Here is a 16,449-nt window from a genome sequence, read left to right on the forward strand (position 1 = left end):
TGAAGTGTCCAGCCAAATCTCGGCAAGTGTTAAGAGTTTCTGGTTTGTTAAGAGTTTGTCCCTCAACCTTAGCATCTATGATTGATACAATGAAAGGCCTTTGCAGGCATAAGGTACTGGCTACTTTTTCAGTAGGTGCTGGCTTAGGAAGACTGTGCATTAGTTTGCTTTTTGCCTGGCACGTATACATTGTTCCATCAAATTTGAACATCAGTCATGGTACCACGGAGAACTCACATTTTCCCAAGGTGTCATATAGATCAACTTCATGCTGAGAGCTGGTCAGGACCAGGAGATGAGCAAACAATAATCTTTCTGTGATTAGGTCTGTAACAGTACCTGCAACCTTCATCCTTATTTTCTTTTTTGTATTTGAGCACACCTTATTCTGTTCTTCTTGATTGGAGCCCATAGACTGATGGATCCTTGGATAATTCTTGGGTTTTGAAGGTTTCATATAAGTCAAGACCGAAAGTATCCATTTGACTTACATCTTTAGCTATCTCATCACTGAAGGCTTCTTTTTTCATGATATTAATCCTACGCAAATGGGTTGCCAGTGTGAGTAAGCTGTAGCTTTAAAATTGCCCCATCTTGGCATTTAACAGCACCTAATTTGTCTAGATAATGCTTGGTTATTTCTGTGGAAGTCATACCAGTCATGCTTAATGTTTCATTCGAAATTTTATGGCATTCTGGGGTTGTCAGGTTCTCTGGCAGCTTCAAATTTTTCCTGATGCTTAATGTGCTTCTTCTCCAGCCTTGCCAAATTCAGGTTATTGGTGCACGTCTTATAGCGTAGAAGATGCCACAGAGCATTGTGTTTAATCAGCTCCTCCACAGTGGTATTCTCCAAAGCTTCAGTTACTCACTAGCTTGGTACACTATAACTCCCCCATTGGTAGCTAAAAATGATCAACACCAGAGTAAAAATAAGGATTTTGTAATAAATTACTTTGGGATTGTATTTATGTTATGAAATGTACATTATGTAACTGTGGATACCGTTTGCTGATGGATTCCAGCAATTTTTGGCTGAATGCTGACCTCTTAACCGGTGCTCATTGTAACTATTTTGGCAAAATAAACAAACCTGATAATCAATATCACTGAACTGCTTCTTTTTTGCCGATGATGACAAAACAATTTGAAGCACTCCTTCAATTTATAGTAATCTGTAACATTAAAAAAATTCATCAGGTATCATCTTCTGTGCATTAACTGATGACGCAGTGCTGTCAGTCAAGGGCCACACTTTAACACTGTGAGGGCTGCATGTTTGACATGCCTGTGTTAAATTATCATTTAAAACATGCTGATTTTGAAATATATATTTTCTCAAATATATATCTACTTAATTGTTCTAGGTTTATCATGGTGGATATCATTATGCTCCCTGGAGAAAGGACACTGTATCAGCACAATTTCCACAAACCAGAGGACCTGGAGCTGAGAGCCAGGATGGGCAGCGAGTTCCCCCTGCCAGGCTGCAAAGGATGATACCACTGAAATTATGATTCTGTAGCTTTTTACAACTCAAATGACACCTCCCTGACCTTTTATAGTAAATACTATTAATATCAAACTATAGTAAAACTATTTCCCCATGTTTATTCCACACACACCCCCACCCCATTCCTCTCACATTCTTGTCAACTGCTGGAAATGGCCCACCTTGATTATCATTACAAAAGGTGGGTTTTTTTCCTCTCCAGCTGGTAATAGCTCACCTTAAGTGATCACTCTTGTTACAGTGTGTATGATAACACCCATTGTTTCATGTTCTCTGTGTATATAAAATCTCCCCATTGTATTTTTCCCTGAATGCATCCAATGAAGTGGGCTGTAGCTCACGAAAGCTTATGCTCAAATAAATTGGTTAGTCTCTAAGGTGCCACAAGTACTCCTTTTCTTTTTGAGGATACAGATTAACACGGCTGCTACTCTGAAACATGACCTATGAGGGAAGATTGAAAAAATTGGGTTTGTTTAGTCTGGAGAAGAGACAACTGAGAGGGGACATGATAACAGTTTTCCAGTACATAAAAGGAGTTTATTGTTACAAGGAGGAGGCAGAAAAATTGTTCTCCTTAACCTCTGAGGATAGGACAAGAAGCAATGGGCTTAAATTGCAGCAAGGGTAGTTTAGGTTGGCCATTAGGAAAAACTTCCTAACTGTCAGGGTGGTTAAGCACTGGAATAAATTTCCTAGGGAGGTTGTGGAATCTCCACCATTGGAGATTTTTGAGTGCAGGTTAGACAAATACCTGTCAAGGATGGTCTAGATAATACTGAGTGCAGGGGACTGGATTAGATGACCTCTTGAAGTCCCTTCCAGTCCTATGACTCTATGATTCCATTTCCTCTTGTTATAGAGGCTGGGGATGTGTCTGAAGCTATGTGAGGTAATCTAGGAGCAGGTCCTGGCCTAACAGAGAAGGCGCTTGGTTCCATGGAAAAGCAATCATTTGAGGCTTATGAAATCACCGTGTTCTTATAGTAAGATTTCCCCCAGTTTCACTATTAACCAGAGATTGGCCCAAACCCATCCTCCCTAGGTCTACACCTGGGAGCTGTATTTGGATCCAAGTTCATAGTCTAATACACAGCAGTCTCCAGTTAAGTCAATCCACAAGTTCACCAGCTTGGAGAAGGCTGGGCTCGGATCTGGATTTCTAGCGCTTGCATTCAGTGTGTCGAGGTCCAGGATTTCGATTCGCCCCATGATGGGGAGAAGCATCTCTGTTCAGATCTGCTGTTCTGATTGGGGAGGGCTGGTCCAGACTCAGGGAGAATTGGTTCAGACCAGACCGGATTCTGCCATTCCGGCAATTCCCACCGATACACCTAACATTGCTGTGCATTCCAGCCGTGCCTCTTGGGCAGGAACAGGACTCCTGTTCTTCTTCTAGCCTTCTCTGCTTGATCTTGATGTACTGCTGAACAGCTTAATATGTCAGTCATAATGTTACACTGGTACTGTTGTGTGCTTGTTTTTTAACGTAACTGTTTTAAATACTCCTGTGTTGGCCTTTAATTCTGTCTCTGGGTTCTGGAAATGAATAAGGCACAACATAGAAATTATAGAATCATAGAATATTAGGGTTGGAAGAGACCTCAGGAGGTCATCTAGTCCATCTCGTCCAATCCCCTGCTCCAAGCAGGACCAACACCAACTAAATCATCCCAGCCAGGGCTTTGTCAAGTCAGGCCTTAAAAACCTCTAAGGATGGAGATTTCACCACCTCCCTAGGTAACCCATTCCACCACCCTCTTAGTGAAATAGTGTTTCCTAATATCCAACCTAGACCTCCCCCACTGCAACTTGAGACCACTGCTTGTTCTGTCATCTGCCACCACTGAGAACAGCCTAGCTCCATCCTCTTTGGAACCCCCCTTCAGGTATCTGAAGGCTGCTATCAAATCTCCCCTCACTCTTCTCTTCTGTAGACTAAATAACCCCAGTTCCCTCAGCCTCTCCTCGTAAGTCATGTGCCCCAGCCCCCTAATCATTTTTGTTGCCCTCCACTTCACTCTTTCCAATTTGTCCACATCGCTTCTGTAGTGGGGGGACCAAAACTGGACGCAGTACTCCAGGTGTGGCCTCACCAGTGCCGAATAGAGGGGAATAATCACTTCCCTCGATCTGCTGGCAATGCTCCTACTAATACAGCCCAATATGCCGTTGGCCTTCTTGGCAACAAGGGCACACTGCTGACTCATATCCAGCTTCTCATCCACTGTAATCTCCACATCCTTTTCTGCAGAACTGCTGCTTAGCAATAGACTTTGGGTTAATGGGACCTTTGCCTTTGACATTTTTAGCAGCAAAATGGAGCAGGGGTGCTGGAACAATTTTTATAGTGAGGGTGCTGAGAGCCATTGAACCAAACTGTAAACCCTGTGTATAATGGAATCCACTTCAAGCCAGGGGGTGCAGCAGCACCCCCCCGCACCCTTATTCCAACACCTATGAAATGGAGGCAGTTGTACGTTAACACACAAAATGAACATACACATATTTAACAAGAGAAAATGCTTTCTTAATGTCAAGCCCGGAATAATTGCTAAAAGAAGTTTTCATAAAAGTTAAAACATGATCTCAGCCATTAGAGACACATTTGTTTTGAAAAAAGCAGTCATCTGGGAAGTGTTTAATAGGGTCAGTAACTAGATGTGTGGATAACAAATTTAACAATGCCCTTAGCACTTTATTTACAGGATGACACTTTGAAGGCACACTTGCTTACATTCTGCTCTGTTGACCATAATTTATAATCCAATCTGACAAAAGCACAAAGCATTTTTCTCACTTCCAATTTGCCAAATTGTTGGGTTCAAATAGAGACCACAGGGCCTCATTAACACACTTCTTTTGTACACTTTCGTCATCACGAGTAATAACTGGCAGTGATTAGGGCTAATGAAAGTAAATAGTTCAAGACTTCATTAAAGTAGCTGTACCTCCAGGGACCACAGAGTCTGTAAACAGAAGGGAACAAGGCACTTTGGGAAACTATAAAGTTTAGCTAATCAGACACAAGAGAAAGAAGTTATTTCTGAAACTTTTTCTCAATTGCGCCATGCGCAAAAACAGTTTGTGTTATAGCCATAAATTATTAAGAGCAAGAAAATCTGCCTTCTTAGTTTGGTGAGGCCCATATTCCAATTTGCTAGTAGTTTTTGTGTGAAGGCCTCTACTAGTGACTTCTGCAGAGAAATAACATTCACAAACTGCTGTAGCTGTTACCAGGGCCAGCTGCTACGGTTGCAGCTACTGCTCTGTGGCTGGACTAGTTGGTATGAGGGGTATTGCTCTGTCACAGGCACGGCTGGACGTTAATGCTGTTACTATCACATTAACACTATCTGAGATGTTAGATTCACAGCTTGTGATGATTTGGTACAACAAACTAGTAGGGTGGTTCTTTTGTTTTGGTTGCATGTGCTACCCCATGGAGATGCTCCAGGACTGGCCTCAGTGCTTTGAGGAAGCCAGAATCATGCACCACTTCTCTCTTTCACTGTTCCACTCCCACCCTGTAAAAACACAATTGGGGATATTCAGCTAAAACTCCAATAATGGGTTATATTTTCACCTCCTTGAATAAATAAATTGCCCAATCCTCAAGCTTCAATGTGAGCATCCTGTGTGTCAGCAGCTAATCCCTAGAGCACATGCTTAGTGCTGGCCCCAGACAATTGGCCTTAAAAGCATATCCTTTGGCCTCCCACCATTGCTCCAACCTTCCCACAGTTTATGTGAAACTTACAGACACCCTCACTCCCTAACTTAATGCTAGCGCTGCCTACTGCAAGTACTTCCTGGAGAAGGACGTGTAAAAATTCTCTGCTGGAAAGAGGCCCAAAACAGCAGTGACATGGACAAGTGGAAGCCTGGTTGAGAAGCGCTATTAGGACTGTAGTAATGGGTCCCACTGAAGTCAGTGGCAAAACTTGTTGACTTCAGAGGGTGCAAAAATCAGGCTCTTCAGAAAAGAAACATTTGATAGTGAATGAAATTAATGAACCCTTTTAACCTCATTTGCTTTTATTGCAATCCAGTATTGTATGGGCTTCAATTAACATTTGTGTTGGCTTCAGGTCAGGTGGTTTGAAAGCCTTTGAGTTGAGGCTTATTAGAACCCTTAAAATCAAATGAAGCCAGAGAGCTACATTCAGCTTTGTTCATTGCAATGGGAGGTTTTGTAAAGTTTAATAAGGCTTCTTGAGAGTTCAGAACCCAGCAGGTGAGCAGATGTCCCAAAACCCAACCAAACCTACACAACCCAATCCTGAAAAGTATGTACAGCGGTCAGGTGTGCAGGGAAGGAAGGAGTAGGTACACAGCACTAGCACCAGCTGAGAACATTACTCAGCTACCCGCCAGCCTGTCTGGAAACAATCAGGATAGTGGCTCCCAGCAATTTAGCCTGGCAAGTGGGCCACCTGGGAATTAATCCTATGAACTTGTGCAGTTCTGGATTTGTATATGCCATTACTAAACCATCTTACCTCCTGATATAATATGTTATGCCACCCAGTAATCATAACCCCAACAACATTCAACATTTCAGGGAGAGGCATAGTTACCTTTTCCCCAGTGTAACCTAAATAATAATATTATATATTCCTTAGATAGTTCAATTAGATGTGCATGATGCCTCCTAAAATCAGACTAATACAGAGTCCCTGCCATGAAGAACTTACAATACACATCAAATGGTTATAAAAGTATGGACGCATACAGCTGTCAATCCTTATGGTTACTTTTATCTGTACTACAGTAGCACCCAATGCACGACATTAGTCAGGCTCAGGGACTCATTATGCTGGGTGCTGGACAAAACATTGAATAAAAGACATGATGAAACAGTGGATGTAATACTAAAAAGGGATGAGGGTAGGAGAATCAGGGAAACAATAAGAGCATGGATTTACATATGCCAGCTATGAGCTCAGCAAGATGATTTGTAGTCAGCTATTAATATTTAAACCAAATTCTTCCTTCATCATAAAACATCAGGGTTGGAAGGGACCTCAGGGGTTGTCTAGTCCAACCCCCTGCTCAAAGCAGGGCCAATCCCCAATTTTTGCCCCAGATCCCTCAATGGCCCTGTCAAGGACTCACAAACCTAGGTTTAGCAGGCCAATGCTCAAACCACTGAGCTATCCCTCCCCCCTCAACTGGGATCCACTCTATACCCTGGTCTATACTAGGACTTTAGGTCGAATTTAGCAGCGTTAAATTGATGTAAACCTGCACCTGTCTACACGATGAAGCCCTTTATTTCGACTTAAAGGGCTCTTAAAATCGATTTCTTTACTCCACCCCTGACAAGTGGATTAGCGCTTAAATCGGCCTTGCCGGGTCGAATTTGGAGTACTGTGGACACAATTCGACGGTATTGGCCTCCGGGAGTTATCCCAGAGTGCTCCATTGTGACTGCTCTGGACAGCACTCTCAACTCAGATGCACGATTGTTTGCCATTGCTCTGATGCAGGGAGGGGCGACTGACGACATGGCTTACAGGGTTGGCTTAAAGGGAGCTAAAATCAAGAAAGGGGGTGGCTTTACATCAAGGAGTATTTCAGGCAGGACTTCACGGAGGGTTCCAATAAGAAATGGTGCACCTAAGTTATTGTTCTTATTGGAACAAGGAGGTTAGTCTGGCCTCTGATTGATACATGGCTAGATTTACCTCGCTGCACCTTCTCTGTGAGTGACTGCAGTGTGACCTAGAGGAATGAGTCCCCTAGACGGGGGAGGAGGGGGGGAAGCAAATGAATACAGAACAAATCTGGTCTATTTCTTGTTTTGATCCACTCCATCTATCTTTTACATCTTTGGCTGGCAGCAGACAGTGCAGAAGGACCGCATGCCATCCACATCTCATGGCTGCTCGGCAGAAGATGATGCAATAGGACTGCTAGCAATCCATATCACCTGCCTGCTCACCATAAGATGGTTCAATAGGACTGTCTGCAGGACTAAAGAGAATGACTTGATCAAGTCACTCCAAATTTAGTCCCTGCGGCCATGTCTGCCCAGGCACTCCTGATCGACCTCACACAGGCGACCAGGAGCATCTTGGACATGACGATGATGGCAACCAGTCCTATTGTACCCTCTGCTGCCACAAGGCAATGGGATGCTGCTGCTGTGTAGCAATGCAGTACCGCTTCTGCCAGCACCCAGGAGACATACGGTGACAGTGAGCTGAGCGGGCTCCATGCTTGCCGTGGTATGGCGTCTGCACAGGTAACTCAGGAAAAAAGGTGCGAAACGATTGTCTGCCCTTGCTTTCACGGAGGGAGGGAGGGAACGGGGGCCTGATGATATGTACCCAGAACCACCCGCGACAATGTTTTAGCCCCATCAGGCATTGGGCTCTCAACCCAGAATTCCAATGGGTAGCAGAGACTGCGGGAACTGTGGGATAGCTACCCACAGTGCAACACTCTGGAAGTCGACTCTAGCCTCGGTACTGTGGAAGCGCTCCGCCGAGTTAATGCACTTAATGCGCTTAGAGCATTTTCTGTGGGGACACACACACTCGAATATATAAAACCAATTTCTAAAAAAAAGACTTCTATAAATTCGACCTAATTTCGTAGTGTAGACATACCCTATGAATCCTCTCCCTTGAAATTGGTTCCATCCCATATCCTCCATCACAACACATGCTAACAACCTGTCTTCCTTTATGACATCCCACCAGTCCTTCTTGGGCCAGCCTCTCTGTCTTTTCCATTCAGTTCCTGATCTCCTGGACTTTCTTACCCAGATAGATGCCAGGACTATGCTTTAGGTGACTGTGACAGGTTGGACCCCCCTTCTGGGATGCCACCCGATGCACTGGGATTTCACTGAGCCCACCTGCTCCACTAGCCTGGGCTCCCTCTCCCTGTTTTACTGAATCAGGCTCTCCAGCCTCTGGCAGCACACACACAGGTAGGGAGCACCAGCTATAGAATCAAACAGAGACTGCAAACAATTCTCTATGGGAAGATTCAGCTAGGAAATTGCCCAGTACTTAAGTGCAGCTTCCCTCTGGAAAATACACCCAAGATAATATTGTCTTGCGCTGTATAGAAAGATCTGCACAGCGCAAGCTCATAAAAATTCACCCTCTCCTTCAATGTGAAGAGAGATATGCTCAACTTCTCCCCTCCCCCCCCGGTTATAAATGGCACAAACTGGGTTATATTATAAACAAGAAATAAGTTTATTAACTATAAAAGGTAAATCTTAAGTGATTATAAGGGATAGCAAACAGAACAAAGCAGATTACTAAGCAAATAAAACAAAACATGCACACTAAGCTTAAGTTCTTAAAGAGACTGGTTTCAAGTTGCAGAGTTTCTGTAGCTTAAAGTTCCAGTCATCTCTTCTTACACACTGGACCCCTGTCTCAATCTGGACTCACCCCTGCCTTTCCCCTCAGGTTAGTTCCTTTGTCTCTTCATGTATTTTCAGGATGATTGCTTATTACCTGGTGAGCATTCTCCCAAGTACACACACAGTTTTAAGTGTTACATAGTCAATATTCCTATCTTCAGATACAGAAACGATACATGCATGCAGCTTGGATAATCACGTTTAGTAAATTATAACCTTTCCAATGATATCTTACAAGACCCATCTTGTATAAAAATGTATCTTAGTTAGGCCATATTCAAATCATAACAATATTTCTATGAAGAATATGGAGTGTCACGCCACAGTGACCAAACCATCTGAGCCTGCAATCCTTCATTTGTTCATTTATGGGTGTTACTTAGAGCATGGCTCTAACATACACACACATTCCTTGTATGGTCTTTCTTGCTTACACCACTCATCAATCTCAATATTCGCATTTCTGTGTAATAGATAATTTCCTAAAGCAATTATAAGCTACTTATCAACATATAAACCAAATAAATATCAGAAGTCTCTCCTGGCTACATCCCTAGCCTTTGTCGGTTGAGTTTCCTGTGGGCTTCATGGTAGAAGTTGGTCTTGAGGGAGGATTTGAAGGATGCTAAGATAGTGGTGGCCTTATGGTCTAGTTCAGAGCAGATGAGTTCATTGCTTGGTGATTGGCTGTAGATGTTTTTCAGGGAACTGTTACCAGAAGACCATCCTCAACCCTCTATATTTTGTAAAAGATTCCATTGAAGAACAATGCTTCATAGTGTTTCCAGTTTTTTCCCCAAGGGCCACATCATGACCTTTGCTGTGCACTTATGCAGGGAAGTATCATGACATAATGAGGCCCCTTTCTTCCCTGCACTGGCTATCTATATCTCAGATAGCAACTCGGGGATGGGGAGGACATTCGCTGTGGGCTCCCTACAATCCCTACTGTGCAGGTGAGTAAGAAGTGGGTGGACAGGAGTAAGGAGGACCCACCCTGCCTCTCTCTCTCTCTCTCTCCAGTGTGACAGCCATCTTATCTGAGCCATCAGGGAGAAGGAAGTAAGCTGCACCAAAAAAAAAAAAAAGGGGGGGGGGGTTGTTTCCTCTATAGAGTAAGGAAGAAAAGGGGGTTGATTTTTTACTCTTCAATTATCAGTTAATTTATCTGTTATTAGTTACTTTCTTAATAATTTATAAATGCATGTAAAGCAATGAAATATTCATACTATCATTGGAGATAAAAACCTTCACTAACACATTTGGCCAGCTGCAGTATAATCCAGTAATTGTTTATTTTAGTTAGTTTTGGGGGATACAGATTTACAAAATGTCAGCGTAACAATAATAGAATAAAAGAGACAACAGGGAGTATTGATAGTTTGGTCTGGTGAAAGGTAGCATCATTTTAATTTACCAATGAAACAATAATAGGCAACTTGCATTCTCCTTATCCTAGGTGTTGTACAAAACACGGAGTACGAGACAAGATGCAACAAATGGCACACACTTTTCCTATCCATATGAGTACAGGACTTGATACTGTAATCATTTACTACTGCGTATAGCTCTTACTGTAGAGTCTAGGTGCACTGACTGCTCAGTAATGACTGTGTCCAGTAGTAAGTATTACTCCTTGCAGTGTTTGCAAGATCAGGCCTGAGCTATTATTTCTGTTTCAGTTTGGTAGCATGATATTCATTTTAGCATAGCAGTGTCATATTTTAAAAGCGGACAAAAAATGTCTTAATCAACAATTTTTTGTTGCCATTTGTTAAAATAACAATACCTCTTAGCTAAAACATGTAGTCTCTACACCTTTTACATTGTTCATTTTATGTAACAGAATAGTATCATCTGCTTGCAACCAGTAGAGGACACTGGGTAATACAACTTGCAATGATTTTCAGATTCTAACCTCTAGATGTTCAATGTTGCTTCTGAGTTCTGTTTGCTAAAGTTCACTTACCTTTGGAACTGTTTTGATACCATTTATCATTAGGATCTTAAAATTATCACTTAAGAAATATTAATATATATATACTGAAAGGAGAATAGCTTTATGATAAAAGCTATGGTCTTTCATCTTTGGGTCATCAGTGGAAATCCAAAAGGAAAGCCCTTTGTTGCTGTGCTTACAGGGCAGCAGGTTTCACAAACCCCAGTTCAGCAACAAAATCTGTTGAGCGCTTGCTTTACAAAAATGTGAGACAGGCCTTCCAAAAAAACCCAGTGCTTAGTGTATCAGAATTACTTGATTTCTCTGCACAAAGTGATTGAACGTTCTTTTAAACTGCAAGCTTCCTCTTTACTTGTGTGTATTGTAAAGAGCTCAGAACATCCTAAGTGCTAAATAAATCATTAATCATAATAACCAAAGCACTAAGCCTAATTTGGGGCAAGTTCCAGTCTGTACTGAGACAAAGTTTAACGTACCACAGTTTGCTACCTGAACCAGTCTTCACAAGTGGGTAAACAAACAGCTCTTGATTTTCTTCTCTTTTAGCTGCTATTTTTGTAAGCACAATCTCCAGCCAATTGCTAAATGTAGCGAGTGCAAAAATTCTAAGTATGTTATTCTAAAAATAATTGAGTCCTGGAAGAGTCCTCTTGGAAAACTTTGCCAAATAGAATCAGCTTTAGTGCTCTGCGAAACCACATGTAAAGAAATGCATACACTAAGGGGTTAAATGTAGAATTCAGGTAACCAAACCACATCAATGCATCAAGAAGAATAGGTGGTGTTGAGTAATTCATAAAGGGGTCGGTGGCAGTACAGAAGAAAAACGGAGACCAGCATATGAGAAAAACACCCATCACTATGCCTAATGTCTTTGCAGCTTTCCTTTCTCTACTTGGTGAAATGTGGTGCTTCATCTCAAATCTGATTTGTGTTTGGCTAGCTGCATCTTTAATGGATCTTGCCTGCCTCTTGGCTATAGCATATATTTTCCCATAGATGCACAACATAACAAATGCAGGGATGTAGAAGGAAATCATGGAGGACACCACACCTGAAGTTTCGCTAAAGAAGACAAAGCAGCCGCCAACACAGTGGATATGATTATAGAAAATCTCTTCTGCTCCTTTTAAGTTTAGCTCCAGAAAGATCATCCCAAAGGCAAAAATGGCAGGGACGGTCCAACTTATGACGATCATGACCACTATGATGCAAGTATTTATCTTAGATTTGTATCTCAGTGGGTCACACACAGCACAGTAGCGATCAATAGAAATGAAGGAAAGATGGAAAATGGAGGCTGTGCTGAGCATAATGTCTATGCTAGTATGGATTTTGCAGAAGAGTTCTCCAAAGTACCAGCAGTTCTCCACAGACCTCACCATGCTGTAAGGCATGATGAAGCACCCCAACAAAAAGTCAACAGTGGACATGGAAAGGATCAAGAAATTTGTAGGCGTATGGAGCTGCTTGAAGTGCGCTATTGAGACGATAACCGTCAGATTTCCAGCCAACGTGGCCATGATGATGCACACCATTAAGATATACATGGACATACGGATATTGCTTGACCAGTTGCTTTTTATGCAGGAGCCATTTACAGATTCACAGCAAAACTGCATCTTTCCTGAGATCTCAAACCCACTTAAGTACGTTGTAGTCTCAGCCGGCTGGATGTTGCACAGGCAACTTTTGCCCTAATGCTGAAATGCATTTAGAGTTATTTATTGCTTTCCTGGGTATTCATCCAGCTGAGGTAACTGCAGAGAGAAAAAAAGAAAATAATAAACATATTAATCTACCAGAACTTTTAGAAAATTAATTTTATTTAATTCATTAAGGTCTTGGAGGGGATAAAAGTGTAATTCTGTTTCAAAACCAGTTTAATCATTAGATTTTTTCTGAACTGAGACTCTCCTTGGGATGAATCATGGCCCGGCTAATGCAACAGCACACCTGTTGGCCCCCCCTTATCCACCAGCTACCCGTATCATGAATAGCAGAAGCTCCACAGAGCTGCCTCAGGAAATGTACATTTTAGCAGATATAGATCTCTCCCTGCAGCAGTAAGGAGACTGGAGATATCCTCCAGATTTTCTTTTTTTAAAACTGTTTTTGTTTTAAGTTGTATCTTTCTTTCAACAGTTCTTTTAAAGAAGAGTCAGTGTCGTAGAATACTCACATTCCTCCTGAATACTGTTTGGTTTAGATTCTGCAGCCCATTTGGCAGCAGCTTCTTGGAGACATAAATCAAAGATATAGACGTCAAAGTGGACAGGCCAGACACACAGATGGTAACATCTGGAGAGAACAGGAACTTTCCACTAAGTCAAGGAAGATTCTGATCTGGCAACAAATACTCTCAGATCTGCATCGAGTAAATATCACTTACCTACAGTCACATCCTCCCTCTGTCCATCAGTCCTGTTCTCCCTCCCAGCCTGCCTATCCCTGGATGCTTTGGTTGGTTGCTATGCTGACACTAGTTCCCAGGACTCTTCTCTTTCCTTCTGGCTATGATCAGTGTAGCCTATAGGGCTAGCCTGCTTGCTTGCCTATATATCTTTTCTTATGGGTTTGATTATTTGTTTTATAATAATAGGTTTATAGATTTATATTAGAGTATTTTTGGCTGTAACGCAAGGGACCTACAGGCCACATTCTGTATGTTGAGCTTAGGCAAAGTTAGCATATATATGTTCAGGATCTTTCATCTAGATATGTGGTGATCAGCTAAAGCATAAGGTCCATATATGGTTGTGACCTTTAACATAGACATGTGAGGATGCGTTAAAGCAAGTTGGTACAGAGGGGTTATCTAAGTTTATATCCTCTTTAAACGAAACAGATACACCACAAAGAACATGCAAACAACAGGTTAGGAAAAAAATAACAGATGTAAATATGAACTAGTGGTCATTAATATGTATGTATATGTCACCTATGTCCCACAGTATTCGTGCCAGCAAGTTAAAGAAGTATGGGCTGGATGAATGGACTATAAGGTGGATAGAAAGCTGGCTAGATCGTCGGGCTCAACGAGTAGTGTTAAATGGCTCCATGTCTAGTTGGCAGCCGGTATCAAGTGGAGTGCCCCAAGGGTCGGTCACGGGGCCAGTTTTCTTCAATATCTTCATTAATGATCTGGAAGATGGCACAATTGCACTCTCAGCAAGTTTGCAGATAACCGAGCGGCTAGGCAGCAGTTTTGCAGAAAAGGATCTAGGGGTTACGGTGGATGAGAAGCTGGATATGAGTCAACAGTGTTGCCCTTGTTGACAAGAAGGCATTTTGGGCTGTATAAGTAGGAGCATTGCCAGCAGATCGAGGGACATGATTGTTCCCCTCTATTTGGCATTGGTGAGGCCCCATCTGAAGTACTGTGTCCAGTTTTGGGCCCCACACTACGAGAAGGATGTGGAAAAATTGGAAAGAGTCCTGCAGAGGGCAACAAAAATGATCAGGGGGGCTGGAGCACATGACTTATGAGGAGAGGCTGAGGAAACTGGGATTGTTTAGTCTGCAGAAGAGAAGAATGAGGGGGGATTTGATGGCTGCTTTCAACAACCTGAAAGGGGGTTCCAAAGAGGATGGATCTAAACTGTTCTCAGTGGTAGCAGATGACAGAACAAGGAGTAATGGTCTCAAGTTGCAGAGGGGAGGTTTAGGTTGGATATTAGGAAAATCTTTTTCACTAGGAGGGTGGTGAAGCACTGGAATGCGTTACCTAGGGAGGTGATTGAAATCTACTTCCTTAGAGGCTTTTAAGGTCAGGCTTGAGAAAGCTCTAGCTGGGATGATTTAGTTGGGGATTGGTCCTGCTTTGAGCAGGGGGTTGGACTAGATGACCTCCTGAGGTCCCTTCCAACCCTGATATTCTATGATTCTATCTATATGCACAAACATGCCAGCCTATAAAGTAAGTGTACCCTGATATATTGTGGGTGAAAAATTATGTTTGGACATAAAAGGAGGACTCAAACATCAAGCTCTATAAGAAGGGTAACCCACCATGCCTAGGTAGTTTCTTTGTTCATAGTTCAGGGTTTATTATTCTTTTATTAGTCTATTAATTGGTAGTTTTAATTCTTAAGTTTTAAGTCAGTTAGTTAAGTAAAACTCTTACATCACCTTTTCTAGTCTTTCTATAGATTTTAGCTCTCTAGCTTCTCATAAGCTCTGCACCTCCCACTCAAGAATTTAGGAACCTGGACCTGAACTCTCTTGGCATGCCAGAGGCGAGGCTGCTCCCTTGTGTCTTACCACCAGGTTATCAAGGAAGGGTGTGAGTATATTAATCAAAAGCTTTATAGTATATAATACCATATGTATCTCTAGAACAATATTATTGCCCTATAACTCTGATTCTTTTTCCATTTAATTACTATTTAATTACTATTCCATTTATCTCAATGTGAGTGTCCTTGTCATATACCCCAAGGGTCCTTGCAAACTCTGTGGAGCCTAATAAGGACAAAAGCCTTATTATCTTCTGATCAAGTTAGTTGGTGAGCCTATAACCCATATTATCTAAAATAATAATATTAACCTTCTAAAATCAGGCAACCTCAGTGATACGAGCAGGGATGATAAATCATGGCTTATTTGATCTTGGAAGCAGTGTGGACAGCTTTGGAGTCTGTGGGTCTCTGCGCCAGCTCCCATTCTTCTGAGTCTTTGGCCTCTCTGGGACAAGCCACTCAACAACATTGCCTTGCTTGTGGATGCCCAGCTAAACAACAGAGAATATCCATTTCTCATTAGGGCTCTTTGCCTGCTTCAGCGTCATTATAACTTAGGCGAGAGATCCTGGTATCATCTTCTATTTTTCTGAAATATTGCATTAGGCTGCAAAAGTATTATGAAAAGCCCCTTGTCTGTATGTTTTCTTTATAGATTGCTAACTCTTAAGGGCTATCTTTCTTAAAGTGTCGGAATATGCCACCCGCTCAGTGAATAAATAAGAGCGTCTGTCTGTGTTTGTGGGGGAGGATGTAGTGTGGAAATGCTAATGTGGCCTAGTGAATAAAACACTTCCCAGCACTCCCACTGACCTGCTGAGGAACCCTGGATAAATCACTTTTCTCTGTGCCTCAGTTTTCCTAACTGTAAAATGCAGATGATCCTGACCTCCTTTGTAAAGTGCTTTGAGATCTATGGATGAAAAGCCATACATGAGAGCTAGGGACTGTTATTAATGTATTCAGTGAGATTCCATGTAGGAGTGGGGATGTACCTATATGAAGTAGTGTGCAAGCTCAGGGCCTACGTGAGGAAACAGAAGGTGTCTGTGGAAAGAATATAGTATGGGGAATGTAGGGCCTTATTCTGCTCTCAGTTACACCAACTGAGATTCTTTGGATTTGACATGATAACTGAGAGCAGAATCAGGACCAAAGTATGCACATTTGTGCATTTTTAAAATTATTTTTGAGTTGCAGGAGCACAGGATGTTTTTTAATCTGGTTGTCATCTCAGATTAATACCATGGTACAGTTTCAGTACAGCGGTGATCAGTAAGTGCGAAGACTTAATTTAAAGACTTTAGAAGAAAAGGAATGCCACTGTCTACATTACTGTCAGTGT

General features: G+C 42.1%; 1 protein-coding gene across 1 annotated transcript; it reads right to left on the reverse strand.

Annotated features, from left to right (window-relative positions):
- Positions 1-10,244: 10,244 nt before the first annotated feature.
- Positions 10,245-12,512, reverse strand: TAAR1 (trace amine associated receptor 1). The gene has a single exon (XM_073335204.2). The coding sequence runs from the start codon at positions 12,483-12,485 to the stop codon at positions 11,478-11,480; it is 1,008 nt and encodes a 335-aa protein (XP_073191305.1). The 5' UTR covers positions 12,486-12,512; the 3' UTR covers positions 10,245-11,477.
- Between the last annotated feature and the right edge of the window lie 3,937 nt (positions 12,513-16,449).

This window comes from Lepidochelys kempii, chromosome 3 (assembly GCF_965140285.1).
Source record: "Lepidochelys kempii isolate rLepKem1 chromosome 3, rLepKem1.hap1, whole genome shotgun sequence".
Taxonomy (NCBI): Eukaryota; Metazoa; Chordata; order Testudines; family Cheloniidae; genus Lepidochelys; species Lepidochelys kempii.

Excerpts from the sequence above, each read along its gene's own strand:
- TAAR1 (XM_073335204.2), bottom strand. The coding sequence starts at position 12,485 with ATGCAGTTTTGCTGTGAATCTGTAAATGGCTCCTGCATAAAAAGCAAC.